Source organism: Pseudochaenichthys georgianus, chromosome 17 (genome assembly GCF_902827115.2).
Source record: "Pseudochaenichthys georgianus chromosome 17, fPseGeo1.2, whole genome shotgun sequence".
Taxonomy (NCBI): Eukaryota; Metazoa; Chordata; class Actinopteri; order Perciformes; family Channichthyidae; genus Pseudochaenichthys; species Pseudochaenichthys georgianus.
In genome coordinates, this window is record NC_047519.1 from 20,898,050 (window position 1) to 20,920,688 (window position 22,639).

At 41.4% G+C, this 22,639-nt stretch overlaps 1 protein-coding gene across 1 annotated transcript; it reads left to right on the plus strand.

Moving 5' to 3' along the window:
• Window positions 1-71: 71 nt before the first annotated feature.
• On the plus strand, window positions 72-22,073 carry sirt6 (sirtuin 6). The gene is made up of 8 exons (XM_034103599.2): window positions 72-267; window positions 880-1,007; window positions 4,449-4,631; window positions 11,250-11,309; window positions 11,800-11,895; window positions 11,979-12,059; window positions 20,648-20,771; window positions 21,131-22,073. The coding sequence occupies exons 1-8, from the start codon at window positions 202-204 to the stop codon at window positions 21,515-21,517; spliced, it is 1,125 nt and encodes a 374-aa protein (XP_033959490.1). The 5' UTR covers window positions 72-201; the 3' UTR covers window positions 21,518-22,073.
• The last annotated feature ends 566 nt before the right edge of the window (window positions 22,074-22,639 follow it).

Genomic DNA, 22,639 nt, shown 5'->3' on the forward strand with positions numbered 1-22,639 from the left:
GGACTGGCTTCGTCCGACAGGCCTGTACTAGCTGGACTGATTGGATCAGGGGAAATCCCATGGGAAATCCTTGTTGTGAACATATCGTCGCTAAGAGATGACGTCAGTTCAACACCACAACTGAAGAACCGCCTTGGAGCCTACTTGAACAGTTTTCTAAAAGCAATACAATAGAGTCAAGCAACGTTACCAACAACAGCAATGTCTGTGAATTATGCTGCTGGGCTCTCGCCGTACGCAGACAAAGGTGTTTGCGGACTTCCTGAGGTAAAAAATAACGACCATGAGCTAACGCTGGGTTGTGTTTGTTAGCTTATCTACTGCTAGCAGTTTAGCAGAAGAGGACGCTTTTTTAGGTTCAGTTCAATTACAAATAATAGAAAATACATCGTAAAAGCTAAACGCCAATGTAAAAATCCTCCATGACAAGACAGTTATACATTCCTATGTTTACTCATGTACAAATGTTACGAAATGTACGGTAATGTTAGCTAATAACAGAAAGCAACACCACAACACACTCAGCATTTAAAATGTCCAGATTACAACAAAGGAATTCCCAAAGACAGACAACATATTAATTAGAACGTTTGTTATTGCTACCTTGTGAAATGTTTCTTTATTGAAAAGTTGCATAATATTGACACATACCATGTTTATGTGTTTCATGTTTGGCTTCAGGGTTAATTGGGAGAAAGGGCTATCATACCCACATTAGACAATACCACTTACCCCGGTGATACAACATTACTGTATGAAAAGCATCCCTTATCAACCCCTTGTCATTCTTAAGTACTCTTGATATTTAGGTATTGTTACAAACATATTATGATATTTGATTGTGTCAGTATCTGCCAACTGTTTCCTGTTCTGTTGCAGGTGTTTGATAGTCCTGAGCAGCTCAAGGCGAATGTGGAGACCCTCGCTCAGCTGATCAGAGACTCTCAGTACCTGGTGGTCCACTCTGGAGCAGGAATCAGCACCTCAACAGGCATCCCCGACTTCAGGTGAGGCACAGAGTCATCAGAGCATCTATAGCCCTTTATCACAGACACACACTGATTTTATCTCTCTGCACAGTGACCTCTCACAGTCCCAAGTCAAGTTTAAGTTTCTTTTTTGTTTAAAAGCTCCTAATCAACTTGTTACAGGACTGGTTTGAACATCTAGCACACTCTTGCTTATGTGTGCCCATATACAGTAGTGTTTGCAGGCCATACAGTTTATTTCTGTTAATTTGTATATGACCCTATATATTTGTGTGTGTATTAACCTTCAATATTTATTTTATTGTGACTTAATTAGTTGGTAAATTGATTAGAAAACATTACGATCCTGGGGGGAAAATGTGGACAACCACCAACATTATGCCACTAATACAAAAACACTTTAATATTTTCTCTATTTTCTCCATTTCTGGACGGTATAATATAGACCTTTCGACTTAAGCTCCTGCTCTTTTCTTGCAGTACTACTGTATAAGCAGTTGAGGGCAGTGCTTGCTTATTATTTGTTGTATTCAGCTCTTTGTAAACAACCACACATGCTTAAATAAATCAAATTGTGGTCTTCCATTATAGTGAAATAATTTGTTTTGCCAGCTGAGCTTTTGCACTTATTTAAAATGAAGAACCTTTGACTCATTAATTGAGTTCATTCTGGTGGAATCTTCTAGTCAGAATTCATATATGCACAACTGGAGAACTTCCCCCGTAAAGACCTGACCTATTAATATTGGTTTGGTTGCCTGTCAGTCAGCAAGAAATGACCTTGGAAGGCAATACCATTAAAGCCAATATCTCTATGTACACATGGGGCCCACTGTCACAAATTATATTCCCAATGCTGACTAACACACACACACACATTTTCTCTAGCAAGAGAGAAACTGAGCGCCTCAGGTTCATGCATTATTAACGACACCAAAACGTGTGTCTATCAGTGGCGAACCGTGTCTATCACAACTGGATCTTCTGTAGACACACACCCCCCGCCGCCGCCACCCCCCCCCCCCCCGGCGTTATAATGTCCGTCTTTTCACTGATCGAATTGTCGTCTTGAAAAGGGTACTCACAACAATTCCGCAACAACTTCATCTTCACCTGTTGCACTTGCCATTTGAACTTTAAAAACAATAAAACGGCATGAATTGCTTCGTCGCATTCATCTAGATCCTCTGCCTCGAGCCAGTTAACTAGCAGGCCTTCTAGAGTACCCTGGAACCGAGGGAAACTCTGAAAGAATACGCCCATTGGCTACAAGTCGATATATGATTGATCAAACTGTCAGTCTAAACGTACGCTCTCATTCAGTGCAACGGCCAGGGCATTCAATCAAGGATATAGAATACCTTGGTTGAAGGATATTCTACCCAGAGACCCAGAACAAGATCTGATTGGTTGCTTTCTTTTCTAACACAAAACCACTGAAAGGTTTAGTGCATGGTCAGAGAAGGACAAACAAATCAATGTAACACTGTAATATTACAGATCAACAACACAGATACCATTCGCATTTATTCATTTTATATACATTTTATTTATATAATTAAATCGATTTTTTTGTTTGTTTTATCTGAGTGTTCCAGGGTATTCTCTGAATACCTTGAAGGCCCTGACGGTTCGCTACTGGTGTTGATATATATCTTGGCTTCACAGATCCTGTGGCTTTCATGTCCTGCAGCATCTTCTCATGGTGATAAGAGCGTAATAGATGGCGTACAACTCCTTCTGTAAATGTTAGAACCCTATGGTTTGAACTAGTCTTGGCTGAGGGAGCAGTGTGAATCATAGGCCCAATTACAATCCACCCCCTACACACACTACCCCTCCGTTTGCGCGTTCGCGCGGAGGGTCCGCCACATTAAGTGCTGTTCCAAACCAACAAGTGTGGAGGGGGAGTGGGCTATCAAGCCCTCAAACAGCGAGTCTGCATCGGTGCTGACTTGAGACCGGTCTCTACCTGACCGGACTCAACCTGGACTCAACGCTGTGTGTGTCCGTCAGGAAACACGCTGTTTACAAGTAGTTCCAGCAAACATCCACCACATCCACTGATCAACTGCGATGTTAACAACCCCATGATAACCTCATATTTTTTTAATTTAGGACCATAGCTGTGTTTAGTCTAGAAAAAGGTAAATGTGTGCATTTTATTATAAAGTTGTGTATATTTACAGAATGTTGCAAAAACTAAGAAGCTTATAAACATCAGGTTTAAAACTAAAAGAGCTTTACAAAAAATTAAAGATGTTTGGAGTTTTATCTGAGTTATTAATTTAATTTTTTGTCCAAGAGATGCTGATTTGAAACCGTTGTTACATACAGTTACGGCATTTCCTGTTTTTGCCGGAGAGAGGGGAGTTGGCTCCAAAGCTTGCCGCTGTATTTACTCCCTCCATCTGACAGGAGGGAGCCTCATTGAGCTGCGAGTGTCACTCCACGGAGTTCACTACGTCACGGAGTGGGAGTGGGAGTGGGAGTGGGAGTGGGTAGGGTGTGATTTGGAATTGGGCCATATAATCAGTAGTGTTGAGAGATGAAGATGTTGTGCATCCGTGTTTTTATGAGCTAACTATGAAAATAACATGGCAACTGTTCGGGTGTTACACAGCAGCAGTACTGCCATGTTTATTCATCATTCAGACACTCTTAGCTAATTGGTGGGCTAAAAGAACAGGGCTTTATACATTTTATACACTGAAAACCTGTCAGTAATAATAATAATAATAACTTAGATTTTTAATGGCGCCTTTCATGAGACCCAAGGTCGCTTTACAAGGAAGAACAGGAGTATAAACAAACATAACAAAAACAAAAAGGCAGTCAGACGAACAGTTAGACAGACAAAACAACAAATAGATTTGGGGCCAAAGTCCTTGGCAGACAGATGCGACTTGAGGGCCCTTATGAAGGCGTAAAGCGTGGGGATGTTGTGGATCTCCGCAGCTCCAGAGAGTGGGGGCTGCCATACTGAAGGCTCTGCATCCCCGAAGGCTCACAGGTTGGTGCGGGGGGCCAGAGTCTGAAGACCGCAGGTTCCGGGGTGGGGCATGTGGGAAAAACAGCGAGCCAGCTAGCAGCCAGTGTTTGTATTTAACATTATTCAATTTAGACAATTTTATAAAAATGCTCATAAGGATGTTTTTGTAGAATTTTATTTATTCTACATATAATCTATATTATTTGTTGTAGGATAATCTTTATACATAGTTTTTTTTTGGGTCATATTTCCAATGGTCTCAGACGTGCAGCATGTGGCAGCTGTTTCTCAGTTTCGTGGACAAAACTTGCAGAATATATCCACCTAACACTCACTTCAGCCTTGAAAAGAAACCCACACACCAGCTGGGACATGAAATGCTTGCAGCCCACCCACTGCATTACCGCCTGTCAACTCCTGATTATAACTCCTGTCAGTCATTACTTCAATCATATTTTCTCTTTCAGGGGTCCAAAGGGGGTGTGGACACTGGAGCAAAATGGTGAGTCACCTCACTTTGACACCACCTTCGAAGAGGCCCGGCCCAGCTTGACTCACCTGGCCCTGCTGGGGCTTCAGAGGGCCGGCTACCTAAAGTATCTCATCAGCCAGAATGTGGACGGACTTCATGCTCGATCAGGCTTCCCGAGGTAATTCTGTTCTGCAGCATGATGGTTACACATAAAGCATTTTACACACTGAGTAGCTAGCAATGCATGATTTCACAGATAATTCCCAAAGCGTCTAGTAGCACTCAAAGTGCGAAAGAAAAATCCCCCTCATGTTGGAAGCCGAATAACCTTGGAAATTGCCATTTTCTATTCACTGGAACAAAAGCTTGTGTCATTACAATTGTTTTTTCTCACCAATAGTCAAAAACCCATAGTGAGCCAGGGAATACAAATAATTAATCAATTCTGAGATGCTAGAACCATCACATTTTTTACTTTAATCCAATTTTCAAAATAGCTTTTGATACATTTTCTGTTGATTGAGTCATTGCAGCCACAACACATCACATCACATACGTTGAGATAGCCACCCAGCAGACACCAGGCAACATTAGCATGACTTTGTTTCTGTACATGTCTGTGTCCACCTTATTCATTCCTGAAGGAAATATATAGCTCTTAAGCTGCAAAAACATTAAAGATTGTTAAAACCAAAACAATTATCTCAAAGTAACTAAAGAGCAGCGTACAGGGGGGCTGCAGAGTCAGGGGGTCTTCTGGTTTACAGCATACCTGCAGCAAATGTCAAAAAAGGTCCTCCGTTTGCTCATACATGTAACATGTTGGATGGAGTTGCAGCTGAGTGAGTGGAGAGGGGATGAACAAATGACAAGTGGACGTGATATACTTATTTAGAGGAAATGCAATGTGTCAGAAAATGCAGTGAATTCCTCAACGTTAATTGGCCACATTAGAGTAAGTTTGAGCTAACCATATTGTTTCATGCTGGTTTGTTAAATGTTGGAGTGTGACACATTTTTTATTTAAATATGAAGCTGCTGCTTTGTGATAACAGTTGTAACAGCGCCAGATCTTTAAACACTGCTTAATAATGATAATAATAACTTAAATGTATATAGTGCCTTTCAGGGGACCCAAAGTCTCTTAACTAGTGATGTTACGTATTGCGCCGAGGCCTCGGAGCGTGTGTCGAGTAGTCCCCGAAGCTTTTTGTGAAGCATGTATCGAGGCTTGTATCGTTTTGGGCCAGTGACGTCATCAATGACAAACAAAGCCTCGCTGCCTGTCGATACCACGTGACTGCTTCAGGAAGCGATTCAGATCGGTTGAACCGTTGAACCACAACACTCATAATACCCATGGATGTATAATAAGAATCACATTATCCTTCCTGTCCCGGGCCCGGTGACACGATGGAATCAAGAGAGACCCTCACTTACATAGGTTGGAACATGTCAATAAGTAGCCTATAAATGGATGCAAGCATACATAAATGTAGGAATAAAAACATAAACAAATAAATGAATAAATACAGGAATACATATGTGTCAATGTTTTCAGGAAGATTTAATGTGTGTGCTGTGGCTCAGCTGGAAAGCAGTTGACTCAGGGTCTCTGGTTCAATGACTGCCCAATACGTATTTGTTGTTGTTTATAAAAGCTACAGCTAAATGAGATAATGTAGTTAATAAATGTATTCTTTGATATGGTTTAGCCTTTCTCCGGCTACAACATGGTTACGTTTATGAATATTATTAAGGAATACAAATCCCTCTTTGCAATGTTTACCAGCCTCCTTAGGCTTTTCAATCACAATCATTCAACTGGAATAAATACAATATTGTTAACATGAAAATAGGATTTTATGTTCGTTGTTTAGAGTTATTCTAAGGCTTTACTCATTGGGAACTCGGTATGAGATAGAGCACACTGTTGAGATGTCCAATCTGCCTGTTTTACACACTTTGACCAACAGGGGGGTTTGTGTTCAAATGAAGCCCATGATGAAGCCTCATGAGATGAACCCTTTTGCGAACCAATTGGCTGGAAAGCTTCAAAGCTTCATAAGGCTTAATCTCGCCATCACTACTCTTAACTACTAATGCTCAGTATAATAGAAACTCTTTGATCTGACTCAGGTTCATCCAAACAGACTTGGACTAACCCAGGGACAAGAATCCAATCTTCACATTCAGCACATAGCCCAGCCTTGTCTCTTATTGGAAGTCTTGCATTTCTTCCTCTTCCCTCTATCAGTCAGGGTAGACCAGGGGTCGGCAACAGGCGATCCGGACCCAGACGCCGACCTATACGGACCCGGAGCTATAATCAATACATTAATAGGGGATTTTTCGGCACCTCCCACTTTTTTAAAGCTGATTTGGATGACTTGTGTAATTCGTGGAGAACCGAAGAGTTTTCGTTTTGGGGGTACCTGTTTTTCCTGGCCAAGGACAGGTTACTTAAACACAACACGAGCGTAACGTGTCTTCACGTGATATATGTCTCGTCTGAAAGGAGTGCTGACAGAGAACACCGGAACGCCGCTCCAGCTCTTCAAATATTGCAGTACCATAAGGAGCCGTAGCTACACATGCCGCAGTGTTTGCGTGGCTGTGTCTTTAGTTGTAAGCACAGTGGCGATCTGTTGTTATTAGCATCTGGTTAGCTAGCTATGCTAACGAATTTAAAGAGCTTTTCTACAACCAGGTGGAAGAGAGCTCTCTCCTGAGAGGCTCAAATAACCTCAGCTCAGTGAGGTTAAGGCACACCTTGATATGATCATTATAGTTATTAATGAGACTAAATGAAAAACAGGTATAAAATACTATATGACAGTAACAAAAAAGTTGTTAAAAACAACAAGAATAGAGTTTAAAAGGGGAGTGATTTGTAAAATATCCAAAAAGAAAAATCTGCTTACAGTTCTGTTTCATATGGGTGTTGAAACTTTGTGTCCATAGATCTCTTCATGTTGCTCTCAAAGTGCACCAGATTGATGCTTCATGCCCCCGGACCCCCCTAGAGGAGGTTAGGTCCCCCCCACTTAAATCATGTTCACATGGATAGGATACTAAATACATTTGCACACATCTTGTGTCCATATCTTTCTGTTTTGGTGGACACGCCACACCGTGCACGTGCATGCATACATGAGTCATGGTGAGATATCTGGATTAAGAGGTTGCTTTTTCTTTGCACAGCATGAAAGAAAGGCCAAATGAATGGGCTGTGAGTTTACTTTTTTTAAGCAGTGGTTGAGTTCAATCATTTGTATGACCCTCGGAGTATGTTGTAAAAATGTATAGGAAAAAGGTTCCCCACCCAAATAATAATAAAAACCCTTGATTTATAACTTAACATCTCTGTCTCCTATTGATCTGAGTATATTATAAAGAATAGCCAGTTAATTGAAGCATTATAGCACAGGCCTTTATCAGATGGTATATTACGCTGTTTTTTTCTGCTTCGAATAGTTTTCTCTTTTTTCACCATACCTGTGTTTGCATCACTGTAACCAATGAGCACCTGCATGTCTATGAGAATGGCCCTGACTCCATGTCAGCCCAGATTTACAAACTCCTGGCAGGACAAGCTCCAGCTCAATTCTCGCACTGAATTTAAAAAAAGTGAGTGAGGGACTGCAATATAAGAGGGAAAGAAAGAGAAACTTTAAAATGGTTCAATTGTTATGATGTGTAAAGCCTGATATTGTTCTATAATCGTCTGAAACTGTTAAGTCATGATGTGAAACGGTTAACAGAGAAAAAGGGAAACTCAAGCTGCTGCTACACTTTATTTTATTTATCTAAAATGAAGCACTTTAAGATGCACATATTTTCAAAAGCTATTTTATTTATTTTCTCTATTTTATTTGTAAATGCAGCCCGAGAGGAACATTACACATATCCACAGTATTTACTGTATATCTGTATACTATAGTTCAATGTTAATTGACTATAAATATTGTTGTTTTTTAATTGTACTTTCTTTGTTTGATTGGCAGTCAGTTGTTGATTACATGCAGACGTTGATAAAGCTACAGGCTACTTCAATATCACACTAATTCATAAAGCAACTTAGACATTTTGATGTTCCGGACCTTTGCATGGGGAGATTTTCTCTAACTGAATCGTTGAATTTTAGTTGAATACCCCTGGGGTAGACCAATCAATCAATCAATCAATCAATCAATGTTTATTTATATAGCCCAGTATCACAAATGTTACATTTGTCTCAGTGGTCTTCACAGTGTGCACAGAATATCAGTATGACAATACGACACCCTCTGTCCTTAGAGACCCTCACATCGTACAAGGAAATACTTCTGGAGAAAACCCACAGTTTAAAGGGAAAAATGGGAGACACCTCAGGGAGAGCAACAGAGGAGGGATCCCTCTCCCAGGACGGACAGACGTGCAATAGATGCCGTGTGTAAATTGAAAAGATAATACATTTGCAACATAGGTAGTCCAAATGTTTGGAAATGCATGTGTGTATAATAGGAAGATGAATCCACGAGGATATCCATCCAGGACCAATGATCCAGGACCACAGCCACGACTCATGATCCAGGGCTCGCGATCCAGGACACAGGACCGCAGGATCATCCATGACTCCGGATCCCGGCCTATATAGACACCAAAAAGAAAGAAATGTGGGGAAGCTGGGTTAATCGGAACAGGAGAGTACACAGGTACAGACAGAGAGAAGGAAGAAGTAAGATGTCCCCCGACAAACTAAGCTTATACCAGCAAAACTAGGGGCTGAATCTAATCAGCCCTAACTATAAGCTTTATCAAAAAGGAAGGTCTTAAGCTCACTCTTAAAAACGGATAGGGTGTTTGCCGCCCGAACACAAACTGGAAGCTGATTCCACAAATGTGGAGCTTGATAAGAAAAGGCTCTGGCTTCCATTGTACTTTTAGAGATTCTAGGAACAACCAACAACCCTGCATTCTTGGAACGCAATGCCCTAGTAGGACAGTAGGGTATAATGAGTTCTTTAAGGTAAGATGGCGCCTGCCCATTAAGGGCTTTGTAAGCGAGAAGAAGAATTTTAAATTCTATCCTGTGTTCTATAGGGAGCCAGTGTAAGGCAGCCAGAACAGGAGTAATGTGGTCCCTTTTCCTTACTCTGGTTAGTACACGAGCTGCAGCATTTTGAATCAGCTGAAGCGACTTGACTGACTTCTTAGTACACCCTGATAATAAGGAGTTACAATAATCCAGCCTTGAAGTAACAAATGCATGGACTAGTTTCTCTGCATCGTTTTGAGGCAAGCTATGCCTGATTTTGCAATGTTACGTAGATGGAAGTAGGCGGTCCTTGGAATTGATTTTATGTGGGCGTTAAAGGATAAATCCTGATCAAATATAACACCAAGATTCCTTACAGTCTCACTGGAGGCCAAATTAATGTCATCCATAGTTAGTATATCTTTAGATAATTTGTTTCGTAGATTCTTCGGGCCAAGTACAATAACTTCAGTTTTGGTCGTGTTTAACATCAAAAAATGTAAGGTCATCCACGTTTTTAAGTCCTTGAGGCAGTCTTGAATTTTATTTAGATGATTAATTTCATCAGTCTTGATTGATAAATATTGTTGAGTATCATCAGCATAACAATGAAAGTTTACAGAATGATTCCTTATAATATTGCCTAATGGAAGCATATATAATGTGAACAAAATAGGTCTGAGCACTGAACCCTGTGGCACTCCATGGCTAACTTTGGTTTGCGTAGAAGATTCATCGTTGACACGTACAAACTGAGAGTGTTCAGATAGATAGGACCTAAACCAGCCTAAAGCAGTTCCCTGTATGCCAACTAAGTGCTCTAGTCTTTGCAATAAGATATCATGGTCGATAGTATCAAATGCAGCACTGAGATCGAGCAAAACAAGAATAGAGACAAGTCCCTTGTCTGAGGCTATTAGCATGTCATTTGTGACTTTAACCAGAGCTGTCTCTGTGCTATGATGTGTTCTAAAGCCAGAGTGAAAATCTTCAAATAAATCATTGTTTTTTAAGTAATCACACAGCTGTTTTGCGACCGCTTTCTCAATAATTTTTGAGAGGAAAGGAAGTTTAGAAATAGGTCTATAGTTGGCCAAAACCTCTGGATCGAGGTTGTGCTTTTTGAGAAGAGGTTTTATCACTGCTACTTTGAATGATTGTGGAACATAGCCTGATAATAAAAACATATTCATAATATTTAATAAAGAAGTGCTAATTAATGGAAAAACTTCCTTCAACAGCTTAGTTGGAATTGGGTCTAACATGCACCTTGATGGTTTAGAAGAGAGAATCATTGAATTTAATTGTTCAAGGATAATGGCTGAAAAGTATTCTAGTTTACTATCTAGTGTAATATTAGAACTTACGTTTCCGGGAGCTGTTGATAACACTATACTGGTCCTTTGACCAGTTGGTCCTTTGACCAGGCAAGAGGTCATTAATTTTGTTTCTAAGAGTAACAATTTTACCATTAAAAAAGCACATAAAATCATTACTACTGAGTGCTATGGGAATAGAAGGCTCAATCGAGCTGTGGCTCTCTGTCAGCCTGGCTACAGTGTTGAAAAGAAATCTTGCATTATTCTATGTAGACGAGGCCAGGCATTGAAATGCTATTTCTCTGAGGAAATCATTGAGACTGGGAAAGTAAACTGGTTGGCTCTGTGTGTAAAGCAGACATTTGAAAGCAGAAATGAACTGAGGAATTCTGAAATAGTCTGAACTTTTTTAAAGTGATTTTTCTGGTTTTGTGTTTGATTTTATTTTCTCTGGCAGGGATAAGCTATCGGAGCTCCATGGAAACATGTTTGTGGAGGAGTGTGAGAAGTGTGGCAGGTATGTGTACACACACACACACACACACACACACACACACACACACACACACACACACACACACACACACACACACACACACACACACACACACACACACACACACACACACACACACATGCTGTGACTTCATTTTCCTCCACTCCCCTACTCAGTCTTCAGTTATTATTGGAATAAGTTACCTTTGCGGTGAATCATAGATGAAGTCAGCAGCTAATCGCTCAGCAGCTGCTCTTCAGTGACATGTGTTACTGTGTTGTTTTTCCATTTTTTGAATTAGGCAAGTCAAGTGTCTTTGGATGTCTAGTGTTATTCTTTTTTTTGTTTAAATGTGCAGGAAATGGCTAAAGCAACACCAAGTGGTGGTGCTAACTGATTGAAATACTCATATTAATAAATGGACAATGGTGCTTTCAGGCAAACTTTAATTCTAAACTGTAACTACTAAAGCTGAACAAAGAAGTAACCTATAGGAGTCTTGGTTTTACAGGCAGTATGTCAGAGACAAAGTGATAGGTGTGATGGGACTGAAGCCAACGGGACGTTACTGTGATGTGGTTCGATCCAGAGGACTCAGAGCCTGCAGGTAACACGTGTTTCAGTGCATTTGGAAATATTGAACCACGATCCTTTCCTTAGTATGACCGTATGTGTATTCTTCTTTACTAGAGGGAAGCTGATAAGCACTATCCTGGACTGGGAGGATGCTCTTCCGGACAGAGACCTGGACAAAGCAGAAGATGCCAGCAGGTGGGGGAGTCGGACCAAATTGCAGCAATTTGTGCTCAGTCGTTTCTTTATTACCGTGTTTCTTTATTTTAATTTTTTGTCATGATGACCCACAACACAGACTCTTATCTATCCTGATTTCCTTAGACACCCATGTTTCATTGTCGGACAAATAGTACAAGTCACAGATCCAACGTGGGAAATAATATGTGGGATCTAATTGCTTTCTGAGTGGCTTTACTGTCAACTGTCCTGACATGCAAATTATTCACAGCCTGCTAAAAGGGGATAGTTCAGATGTGTTGAAGTGGGGTTCTATGAGGTACTTATCCATAGTCAATGTCGTGGCTTACTTCCTTGTTTTTTCTCAAGCCACTAGACGCCTTAAACAGACATTTTTAACTTGTTTTCTTTCCTTTATATTACTTAGAGTTGAAGAGTTGCTTGGCCTCCGATGGTTTGGATGATATTATGAGTTTGCTCAAAAATAAAATAACAAACTTTTACACATGCAACAAAGAAAAGCGGCCTTTACAATATTCAAAACAAATAGGCAAAACTCAAATAAAATAACAAACAACTAGGTATTCTTTCTTTCTTGATAAGGCTTATATAACTTGATAACTTAAAGGATAATTGGACGGTTAAAAAGTGTGCCTCGATGGCGTCTTTCTAGCAGGTTGCCCATCGCTGTCAGTTTAGAGGAGGCGCCGTGGGAATTGTAGTCTTTTATAGTGTGTTGACTACAGACGTCACAATTAGGTGGCCTTTCTTATAAAAACAAAATACTGGCTCTAACGGAGCGTCCACACTACAGCTTCAAAAAAAGCTTGGAGCTGGGCGTGTCTGTAGCTTGGGGATTTTATTCAAGCAACACGACCAACAACCAATCACATGAATCTCCCGCCCCCGACATACAAAGCAAAAAACTCTGGGGATTTTATGGGAGCAATATATATATATATATAAACTCTCCAAACAGGCGAAAACCTACCAGTTTCACCCACTCTCTCTGCCACCTCCCTCCATGCCTGGTTCCTCCGGTTTGTATCCCGGTAGGTGAAGAGGGTCTGGTCATACAAAACCGGGTGATTTGCTATGGCGATAATTAGTTTCTCCTCCAACTTTTTTTGAAATAATAGAAATGAACGGCGGGATATCTCTCCCAGCTTAGACGCGGTTTGATTGGCTACGGCTTGAGCTGTCAGATTTTCCGAAACTGGATTTGATTGGCTGGCGCTGGCTACTCCGGTGTCTCCGGCGTCAGAACATTGTTCAACTTCTGACGCTGGAGACGGCAGAGACGGACCGCTATGCTACCCACAATTCAGTTCGGCGAAAAAGCGAGGCAACGTGACGTCACCCCATTCAAAGTGAATGGGCAGATTGGAGTTGTCGACGCTGTAGTGTGGACGGGCCGTAACGGCCCGTCGACGCTGTAGTGTGGACGGGCCGTAACGGCCCGTCGACGCTGTAGTGTGGACGGGCCGTAACGGCCCGTCGACGCTGTAGTGTGGACGGGCCGTAACGGCCCGTCGACGCTGTAGTGTGGACGGGCCGTAACGGCCCGTCGACGCTGTAGTGTGGACGGGCCGTAACAGCCCGTCCACACTACAGCTTCAAAATAAGCTTGGAGCTGGGCGTGTCTGAAGCTTGGGGATTTTATTCGAGCACCGCGACCAACAACCAATCACATGAATGTCCCGCCCCGGACATACAAAGAACCGCAGTGACGCGTCCTAAAACACGGAAGTAAGTTAGCATTTTTAGCACTTCCGGTTCCTTCGTCAAAAAGCAATGCATTTTCTCCATAGGGTTTTGGAAAATAGCTCGAAATAAGGTCTGTGGTTGACACAAATTTAAGAGATAAATCACGTTTTGTTCTACGACATTAAATACATCAGCAGTGACCCCACTGGTGATTTTTGAAGAGTTTACGTGTCTGAAAAACGATGGTTGTTACCGAGTGGCTGAATAGGACTACAGAAATTGTCGAGGCCGTTGTACGTCATTACGCCGAACACGTAAACACTCCAGCTAAGTTTGTTTTCCCCCGTGTTCTGCTTGAAAGAAAGTACCTGCCTATAGTATCTCTAGTATCTGTATATCTATATCTGACCATTAGAATCTGTATTTTTTTTTTAACACCGTAGTTTTACAAATTATAGAATAATTAATTACCAGTGTTTTCCAAGTTTACTCGGCAGTTTGTTTCGTTAGCTAACGTTAGCTAAAGCTAGCGCTACTAGTTAGCTACGCAATGGTTTTTTTCTTTGCTCCGGGTTGCAGCCACAGGTCTTCGCATGAAACGTGCTCGTTCTATCGTTTCCCGGCCAATGTTTTCCAAAGGAGAGTCTGGATTCGTGCTATGAGGTAAGCTGACGTTACATTTTTGTCCATGTCACTGTGAAATTTAAATGATGGGTAGTGACTGTATCGCTGTTTTAGAGATGGCGCTGCTGAAAAGACCACAACATAAGTAAAGATAATGAATACATCCTATTAAAAACCTGTGTCGCTTATATGATAAGTCTAATTAGTATAAGCAGCATAACGTTTCACCATGTAACTAAAGATTGTAGTCAGGGAAATCAGTTTGACATATTGAACTAATAACAAATCACCTCTGCCTGGCAGAGAACTCTCTGCTCCATAGTTTCTCTTGGACGTAAAATCACATGTACATTTTACATTTATATTCAATTTAATATTCCATCCCTCACATACTTTTGTATATATAATAACTTATATTTTCTTTTTATGCTGCTGCAACACAAACATTTCCCAAATTGGGATCAATAAAGTAATATATTATCTTAATTAAGAAATCTAACTATTATAATTAGTGTAGCAGCTGACACCTATTTTCAATATGGATTAATCTACCATTTATTTATTTTAGTTCAATTTTGATCTATACAAATGTCAAAATAGTGAAAATGTTCACGAGACTTATCAAAGTGCATCTTTAGATGTTTTGTTTTAGCCTATGTACTGTATGTCTTACTCTTAATGCTCTTATATGTGACGGTGTGACTTCCATGAAACTAATATTTTATATCTTCCCAACAGACGAGCTGACAGGAAGCCCAATGCCAGTTCCCGCATCTGCAGCTGTCATTTTCTTTTACAAAAGAGAAAAAGGCCTGTTTCCTTTAAAGCACAGAATGTAGAAGAGCATTCCTACTGTCTGAGAGGGATAATTGATAGAATGGAGGAAGAAGCTGCGTGTCTAATGACTGAGGAGGAAGCAGGTCCATCAACACAGGCGGCTGCTAATGAAGATCCTCAACCACTATCTGAGAATGCCGAGGAGCAAGCAACCACGGTAGAAGAAAAACTTCAATCTCAGCAAAGACACATAATGCAGCTAGAGATCCAGCTAGAGGAGTCTAAGGCAAAGCAGAGTTACTGCCGTGACAAGTATTCTGCCTCTCAGCTGAGTGAAAAGGTTCTTCGGATGGAGACAGGATTGCTAGATAGAGACACATTCAGTGCTGTGTGTGAGTATGTTGCTCGTTTTTAGGGTTCCATTACATACCCAGAAGGTTGGTTCCCCAAATCACTGAGTCTTGAAGACCAAGTTTTCATGACCCTCATGAAACTGCGTCATAATTACACACACCTTCATCTGGCTGCACTCTTTCACTGCAGTGAAAGCACTGTCAGAAATGTGATTGTAACATTTATAGAGGTTCTCCATAAATTACTTTTTAAGGACATAATGAGTACTGTTCCCAGCCGGGAGAAAAATAAAACCAGCTTGCCTTCTTCATTTCGGCACATCCAAAACTGCAGAATGATAGTGGATTGTACGGACATCAAAATCGCTATCCCCAAGCAAATGGATATCCAGAAAGAGACCTACTCTGCTTACCGTGACATGCACTCCTTCAAACTACTGCTGGGGGTAGCACCAAATGCTGTGATCACATACTGAAGCAAACTATACCCAGGATCAACAAGTGACAAAGAAATAGTACGGGATTCTGGTGTTCTTCAGCATTTCAAACCTGGAGATCTGATATTGGCTGACAAGGGATTCTTAATCCAGAACATTCTTCCTGAAGGAGTCACTGTCAACATTCCCCCATTCCTCTGTCATGGCCAACTGACACACAGCGAAGCACAGGCTACAAAGCTTATCGCAATTACTATATTTGAAAATAATAGATTTATGATCTTTTTCATCGAACATATGAACGACTGAAACAAGGATCGCAGCAGCTACAAGAAAGATCTTCAAAGGGGAACCATAACATCCTGAAGATTTTTTTTTTTAATTTTAACAGCAGTGCTCTCTGAACTCAGAACAAGTAAATTAATATGCCTTTTTGTTTTTCTGTCTTTTTCAGAAAATAACCACAACAGTGACAAAGGTGATTATTCCGGCAGTGCCAGCTTTGGAAGCATGAGGGCCTTGAAAAAGTCCTCAAGAGCCAACAGGTTAGGCTGCCAATTGTCATCTCGGGATGATGACACTGTCTTTCGTAGTCCAGACCACAAAGTAGCAAGTCTCTCTTGCAGTGAGGTGAAGCTGACCTTGCACTTGTTGCCAGTAAGGATGTTCCTCACGCAGGCTGAATGTTTCTCCCTCCTTACTGACACAGAAGCCCTTGATTTACAATGCTTCACTAATTGTCATTTCCCTGGCTCCGTAGGGACACTTTACCTCCAGCACAGCGGAAGACCCTACCAGACCATCTGGAGATGCCCCCAACACTCCTGATTGGGAGAGCCACAAACCTGACTCATGGACCTGCATCTGGGTTGCAGTGGTGAATGCCCTGACACCCTCACATTCATTCATAGTCCCCCACTGTACAGACAAAACCCCATCAAGGGTCTGTTGTTGCCCTAGCACCCTGGCAATAAGGGAAGCAGTCATACGCTTTGACCTCAGGACAGCTCCAAAGTTGCTGGCAGTCAACCTTCCTTTCCTGAACAAATGCCAGTTTGGGTTGGTTCGCTGACCAGTGGTAGCCACCTGAATTGCCCTCTGTTGCTCCTCAGACAATGCCATGCTTGCCACCATTGCCTCACGTCCTTGATGCCCAACATATTTGATAATTTCAGGAACAGTAAGTGTTTCCAAGCTGTAGTGTTCCTCTTCTGGCTCGGGGAGAGAAGCCAAGAAATTCCTGAGAACCTGCCCCCGAGTCTGTCCCTTAGCCAGTCACGATCTTCGGAGGTGGGCTCTCTTGTCAGCGGGTTGAGTGAGTTATTGGTTGGAGGAAATGGCTCCTCCACTGAATGCGTACGTTTAGCTGCCTTTGGCTTCTTCCACTGACAGGGGGTCTCAGTGCAGCTGAAATTGTGGATGGCAAAGATGGCTAATGCAACTGCATGACTGCATTTCCATTCTCCACCTGGGCATTCACATTTTGTGGAGAGAATTCCCTCTTCTCCTGTAGATACCTGTGGTGGTGGGATTGTTTTATTATTTAAAATATATTTACATTTGTAATGCCTTCCCAATTATCCCTTTAATTGTTTATAGCCTACTGTATGTTTATTTCATGGATATTTCTGTGTTTTCTGGTGTGTAATATTTGTAATAAAGATTTCATGTGACACATAAAATGGATTTGTTGATGGGAATTAATGTCACTAATGTGAATAAATTAACTCTAGGTTAACGGTACTCTTGCTATCACTACTCACCGACACTCTATAAATTGTCTCTCATGCTAGCCCTGACAACACCGGTAAGCACACCTTCATCTAGGCTGCACTGCTGTACGTGTCCTGACTTGTAGTGGTTCTCTCCTCTATCTACACTCTTCTTGTCATCTTTGTAAAACGATATCAGACTGGTAATTGACACAGCCATGACTTCTAGTGAAATTCAGTGTGGCTCAAATGAAAAGCTTTGTTAAAATATGCAAGCGCGCAAAAGTCAGTTGAAACGATCTAAAGTTGGTGTGACGTTGAAGTCGTGCGACCCTGCTGCTGTACTTTTTTGTAGTTCGTTTATAGCATAACGTTAGCATTTTGCTTCTGGCGACTAGATTTATGATTCAAAAATTATAAAAGTAGGATAGACATGTGGATATTATCCGGCTGAACAAAACGTGATCCGTCTCTTAAATGTGTGTCAACCACAGACCTTATTTCGAGCTATTTTCCAAAATCCTATGGAGAAATTGCATTGCGTTTTTGACTAAGGAACCGGAAGGAGTTTACATCCGGGTTTTAGGACGGGTCACTGCGGTTCTCCGGCGGGATATCTCTCCCAGTTTAGACGCGGTTTGATTGGCTAGGGCTTGAGCTGTCAGATTTTCAGAAACGGGATTTGATTGGCTGGCGGTGGCTACTCCGGCGTCTTGTTCAACTTCTGCAGCCGGAGACGGCGGAGACGGACCGCTATGCTACCCACAATTCAGTTCGGCGAAAAGTGAGGCAACGTGACGTCACCCCATTCAAAGTGAATGGGCAGACGCGTTGGAAACCGCTGTCGAAGCTGTAGTGTGGACGGGCCGTAACAGTCAGTATATAACGGATGGGAGTTACTGCAGGAAGCTAAGCAATGTACTGTTGTGGACAGGAACTGGAGAAAAATAGGAATTATCAACCGGAAAATGGCCCACCTAAAATAAGGTGCCTGGCAGTCAAGAGGCTATATAGTCAGGGCTGCACATAACTGGTGCTCATGCGCACCTCCGCCAAAAAAAGAGCACCGGGTCATTTGAAAAAAGGCGCATTTGCGTACCAACATTGAGAGAGAGGAAGGGAGAAGAGGAGAGAGAGAAAAAGATATTTGCGAGTTGCATATGAACTCAGGGTCGGCACGTAGCACTGGCGTTATAGATGTTCGCCTAGGGCGCCAGATCTGTGGAGGCGCTGCGCTGGCAGTTCTGGGAGGGAAAAAAATATTTTTGACCGTTGGGGCTCATCCTAATTTTCGGTCTTGATGTAACAACATTCATAATTAAGTAAATGTAACACCCTTTTCACCCCGGTTACACATTTCATTTGCCCTGTACGATGGGCGCTGTAAGTGATGAAAATGGGGGATGTTGGCTTATCTGGCGCCCGCAGCTCACAGCCAACGTGCGAGTGAGCGAGGGAGAGAGAGAGAGAGAAGGGCGCACCGCCCGGTACCGGCGCTGTTGTTATTAGAATCTGGTGCTAGCTGCTTTAACGGATATAAGAAGAAGATGTTTCTACAATAATGTGGAGGGAGAGTCCTCTCCAGTCAGACTGAGAGGCTGATACTACAGCTCAGTGAGGTAAAGGACTCTTGAGTGTTTAGATAGTTCACTTTAGTCTAAGTTCAAACAGTTTGATCACAATTGATGTAAACACATATTTCCAAGGCAATCCTTTATAATTATTGGGATAAACAGGTGTGAAATCATTCCAATGTATACTATAGGACAGTAACCAAAAATATCCTTTAAAACTGGAGAGATAAAAAAAAAATGCATAAATAAATGTTAAGGTAAAATAAGATATAACAACATAAATAAAATAAGTTACATTCATTTGTTATTGGCTATGGTAGGTTATTGGTTATGTTCACATAGTTATTTGATTACATCCACTTGTCTAAGATGACAACAGAGACTTTCGACCCAAAACCAGCAGCTAATCGCAGACTCAACCAGAGAGAAAGTAGTAGGCCTATCATCAGCTACCATGTCTGACAGAGAGGAAGACAGTGAGGAGAACAGTCAGGAGGGTAGTGATGACAGCTTGTAGGATTACTGGTCGTGCTAATGTTGTCTTGTGTTCACCTCTGCATGTGTGTTCTGTGTTCACCTCTGCACGTGTGTTCAGTGCCGTGTGTCTGGCAAATAAAGTCAAGTCCCCCTCAAAAGTTACGGTTTATTTCATTTTAAGGATGAGCACCAAGCAACATCTCCAGGTGCTCCTTTGAGAACCAGGGCAAAAAAGTTATGTGCACCCCTGTATATAGTCTCTGTTTTTCCACACAAACAAACCAATAGAGGTAGCAATAGACCCTCATCTCCTGCAAGCATATTGTTCTGTTTCTGTCAATGGAGTCTGGATTTGGCACGAGCATTTGTAGCTACTTCAGTTTCCTATCCGAGAAGGGCCGTCTGATGACAAGGGTTTAAAGGATATCAAATATAGCATGCACAAAATTTGATTTTGATGGTTTTACGTGCTTTAATAACGTGCAGCCCCCATCCACAGCAGTACATTGTTTTGTTTTTTTCCGGTATTCCTGTCTGTTTCTCTGAAAAGGGGTCCTGCCGTCCACCATCTACCATAGGAAACACACTGATGGATAAGTACTTTATACAACCCCACTTTAAAACACCTAAACTACCTTTTTAATGATATTGTTTCCCTCCTGTTTCTCAATGTTTCAAAACAGACTATTTTTCGTTTATTCCAATGTTGCCAGAAAGCTTTATTTTTTCCAAACTGATGCTTAGAGCTGTAACTTAAATATAATGATAATATATGTAACAATACATTCAAAATTAGGACATTAAACCCTTTAAATGTACGTTTTACTCAATAATAAACATTTCTCCCAGCATTGGAAACTCAGCGTATTCCTCAACGCACAACCATGAATACCAGGCAAATAAAAAATGTGAACAGCATGTGACGTATTTCTCTGCTGTCTGCAGACACGCGGACCTGGCTCTGACGCTCGGCACCTCCCTGCAGATCAAACCCAGCGGAGACCTTCCACTCATCACAAAACGCAAAGGAGGGAAACTGGTCATTGTCAACCTGCAGCGCACAAAACATGTGAGTCTCAATCAAGCCTCACCAACTGATGCATATATATGAAGGCACAAATGAAAGCAAAAATCAAGACTACAGCTGAAAACTGATACATTCGAAGAAAAATGTTCCCCCTTAATACAAGCAACACCAGAACTCTAGCAGCACCTCTTTATTTATTTTCATTTATTTGTTTTCACTGCACTTGTACTTGTTTCATGGATGGTAAAGCACTGGTTCTTACTAACATAATGGTTCAGGTATTGTGCGATCATTTTATTGATGAGGGGGAATGATAATGTCTGTAATATGTTGATAATGTCTGTAATATGTTGATGTCCGGCTTCTTCTTGCTAACTTGCTCATGATTTTCTGTCTCGTAGCACAAGCAGGCGCACCTGCTCATCCACAACTACGTAGACGAGGTCATGAAACAGCTGATGGAGCTGCTGGGCCTGGACATCCCAAAGTGGGAGGGTCCAACAATCTGCGAGTGCTCCGGAGACCCCGATGAGTCCTCCGTCGACGTCAAACCACCACGTGCAGTCACAGCAAAGAGAAAGTTGAAAAAGTGCCTGAAAAAGGAGGAGAGGAACAGAGACACAACGGCATTGGCAGACGATGGGAGTGTTAAGGAGGAGGCGGTCTTGGTAAAGAGGGAGAGAGCGGACCCTCCGGGGGAGATAAGTGAAGAAAATAGCCTCAGGTACTTTTCCTCACAACACAAACAGTCCAGAAATAAACTCTACAACCGAGGGTGCTCGGTTTGATCCGCTTCAAAGGACAGAGGTTCTGTTCACTTAACACCCTCTCAAACAAAGACTTCTCTTGGACTGTAGTTTTTTTTAATCCCATTTTTTATACAAACCCCCCCCCCACCCTTTCATCTACGACGAACAGAAATGTGAAACTGACTCCTTAGCTGAAGGCTCAAAAGTTGACATCCTCATGGAGCAAGTTTAGCTAGGAGATTGTGTTTAAGATAAAAAGATGGCTTTATATGAGGAGGTATGGAATATAATGTTGAATATCACAGTTATGATATTACTTGCGATAAATGAACAGATATTTCAGTGTCCTGAGTTCCGCATTCCTTTCAGTTTACGGCTAAAATACAACAAGAAAGAAAGGTTAAAGAAAAGAACACTGCTGTTTCTTGAACCCTTTTTTGTCTTAAAAGTAAAATTTTACATTTTAAAGTGAAACAATGACTCTCTTGCTCACTTTTGAAATTCCTGAGTCCAAAGTGCAGTCTTTCCTGATGCATTTATTGCACAAGGGGACACCACAATGACAATAAAAAAACATTACGTGGTGCAGACCTCATTTGGAGTGTTTTTTTTTTATTATTTCTTGTCAAACAACATGCCCTAAAAGTAAACATACTAATACACAGTATGTGAAGTTAATGTGTTTGAGGTGAGATCGGGAACACACTGTTATAAATATAGCCTATAATGAGGTGTGTTGCGCATTCTAATTTAAATCATGCACTTCAGATCTTTTCCCTACGGATCTATCCTTTAAAGATACCTTGATACTTCTCAAAACATCTATCAATAGAACATCTCGTGGTCTGAATAACTTAGTACATCTTATCTTAGCCTCATAGACCTGAGGGAAATTGAGGTTAAATCTAAACCCAACAATAACCATAGCATTTGTATTACTTCTTTCATGGTACAGAAGTGTTTACCTTCTCTAGAGACTGTGTATTTATGGCTGCAAATTGACCATTATCGCTCTGGGCGTTTCTAGGAAATTGTTTTATCTCGGGAACAAGGCATTTTACTCTAATGGAAAAAGTCCCTTTACTGTTATTTTCTATCTTAAAACATATGTTTTCACAATCCACACATTAAGATCCTGCGGTACCACTTTTTTAATTTTTT

Bases quoted from the DNA above. Each gene is read 5' to 3' on its own strand.
- sirt6 (XM_034103599.2), top strand. From the start codon at position 202: ATGTCTGTGAATTATGCTGCTGGGCTCTCGCCGTACGCAGACAAAGGT. The intron at 4,632-11,249 runs GTAATTCTGTTC...TTTCTCTGGCAG, and splicing joins GCTCGATCAGGCTTCCCGAG to GGATAAGCTATCGGAGCTCC. The intron at 20,772-21,130 runs GTGAGTCTCAAT...TCTGTCTCGTAG, and splicing joins ACCTGCAGCGCACAAAACAT to CACAAGCAGGCGCACCTGCT.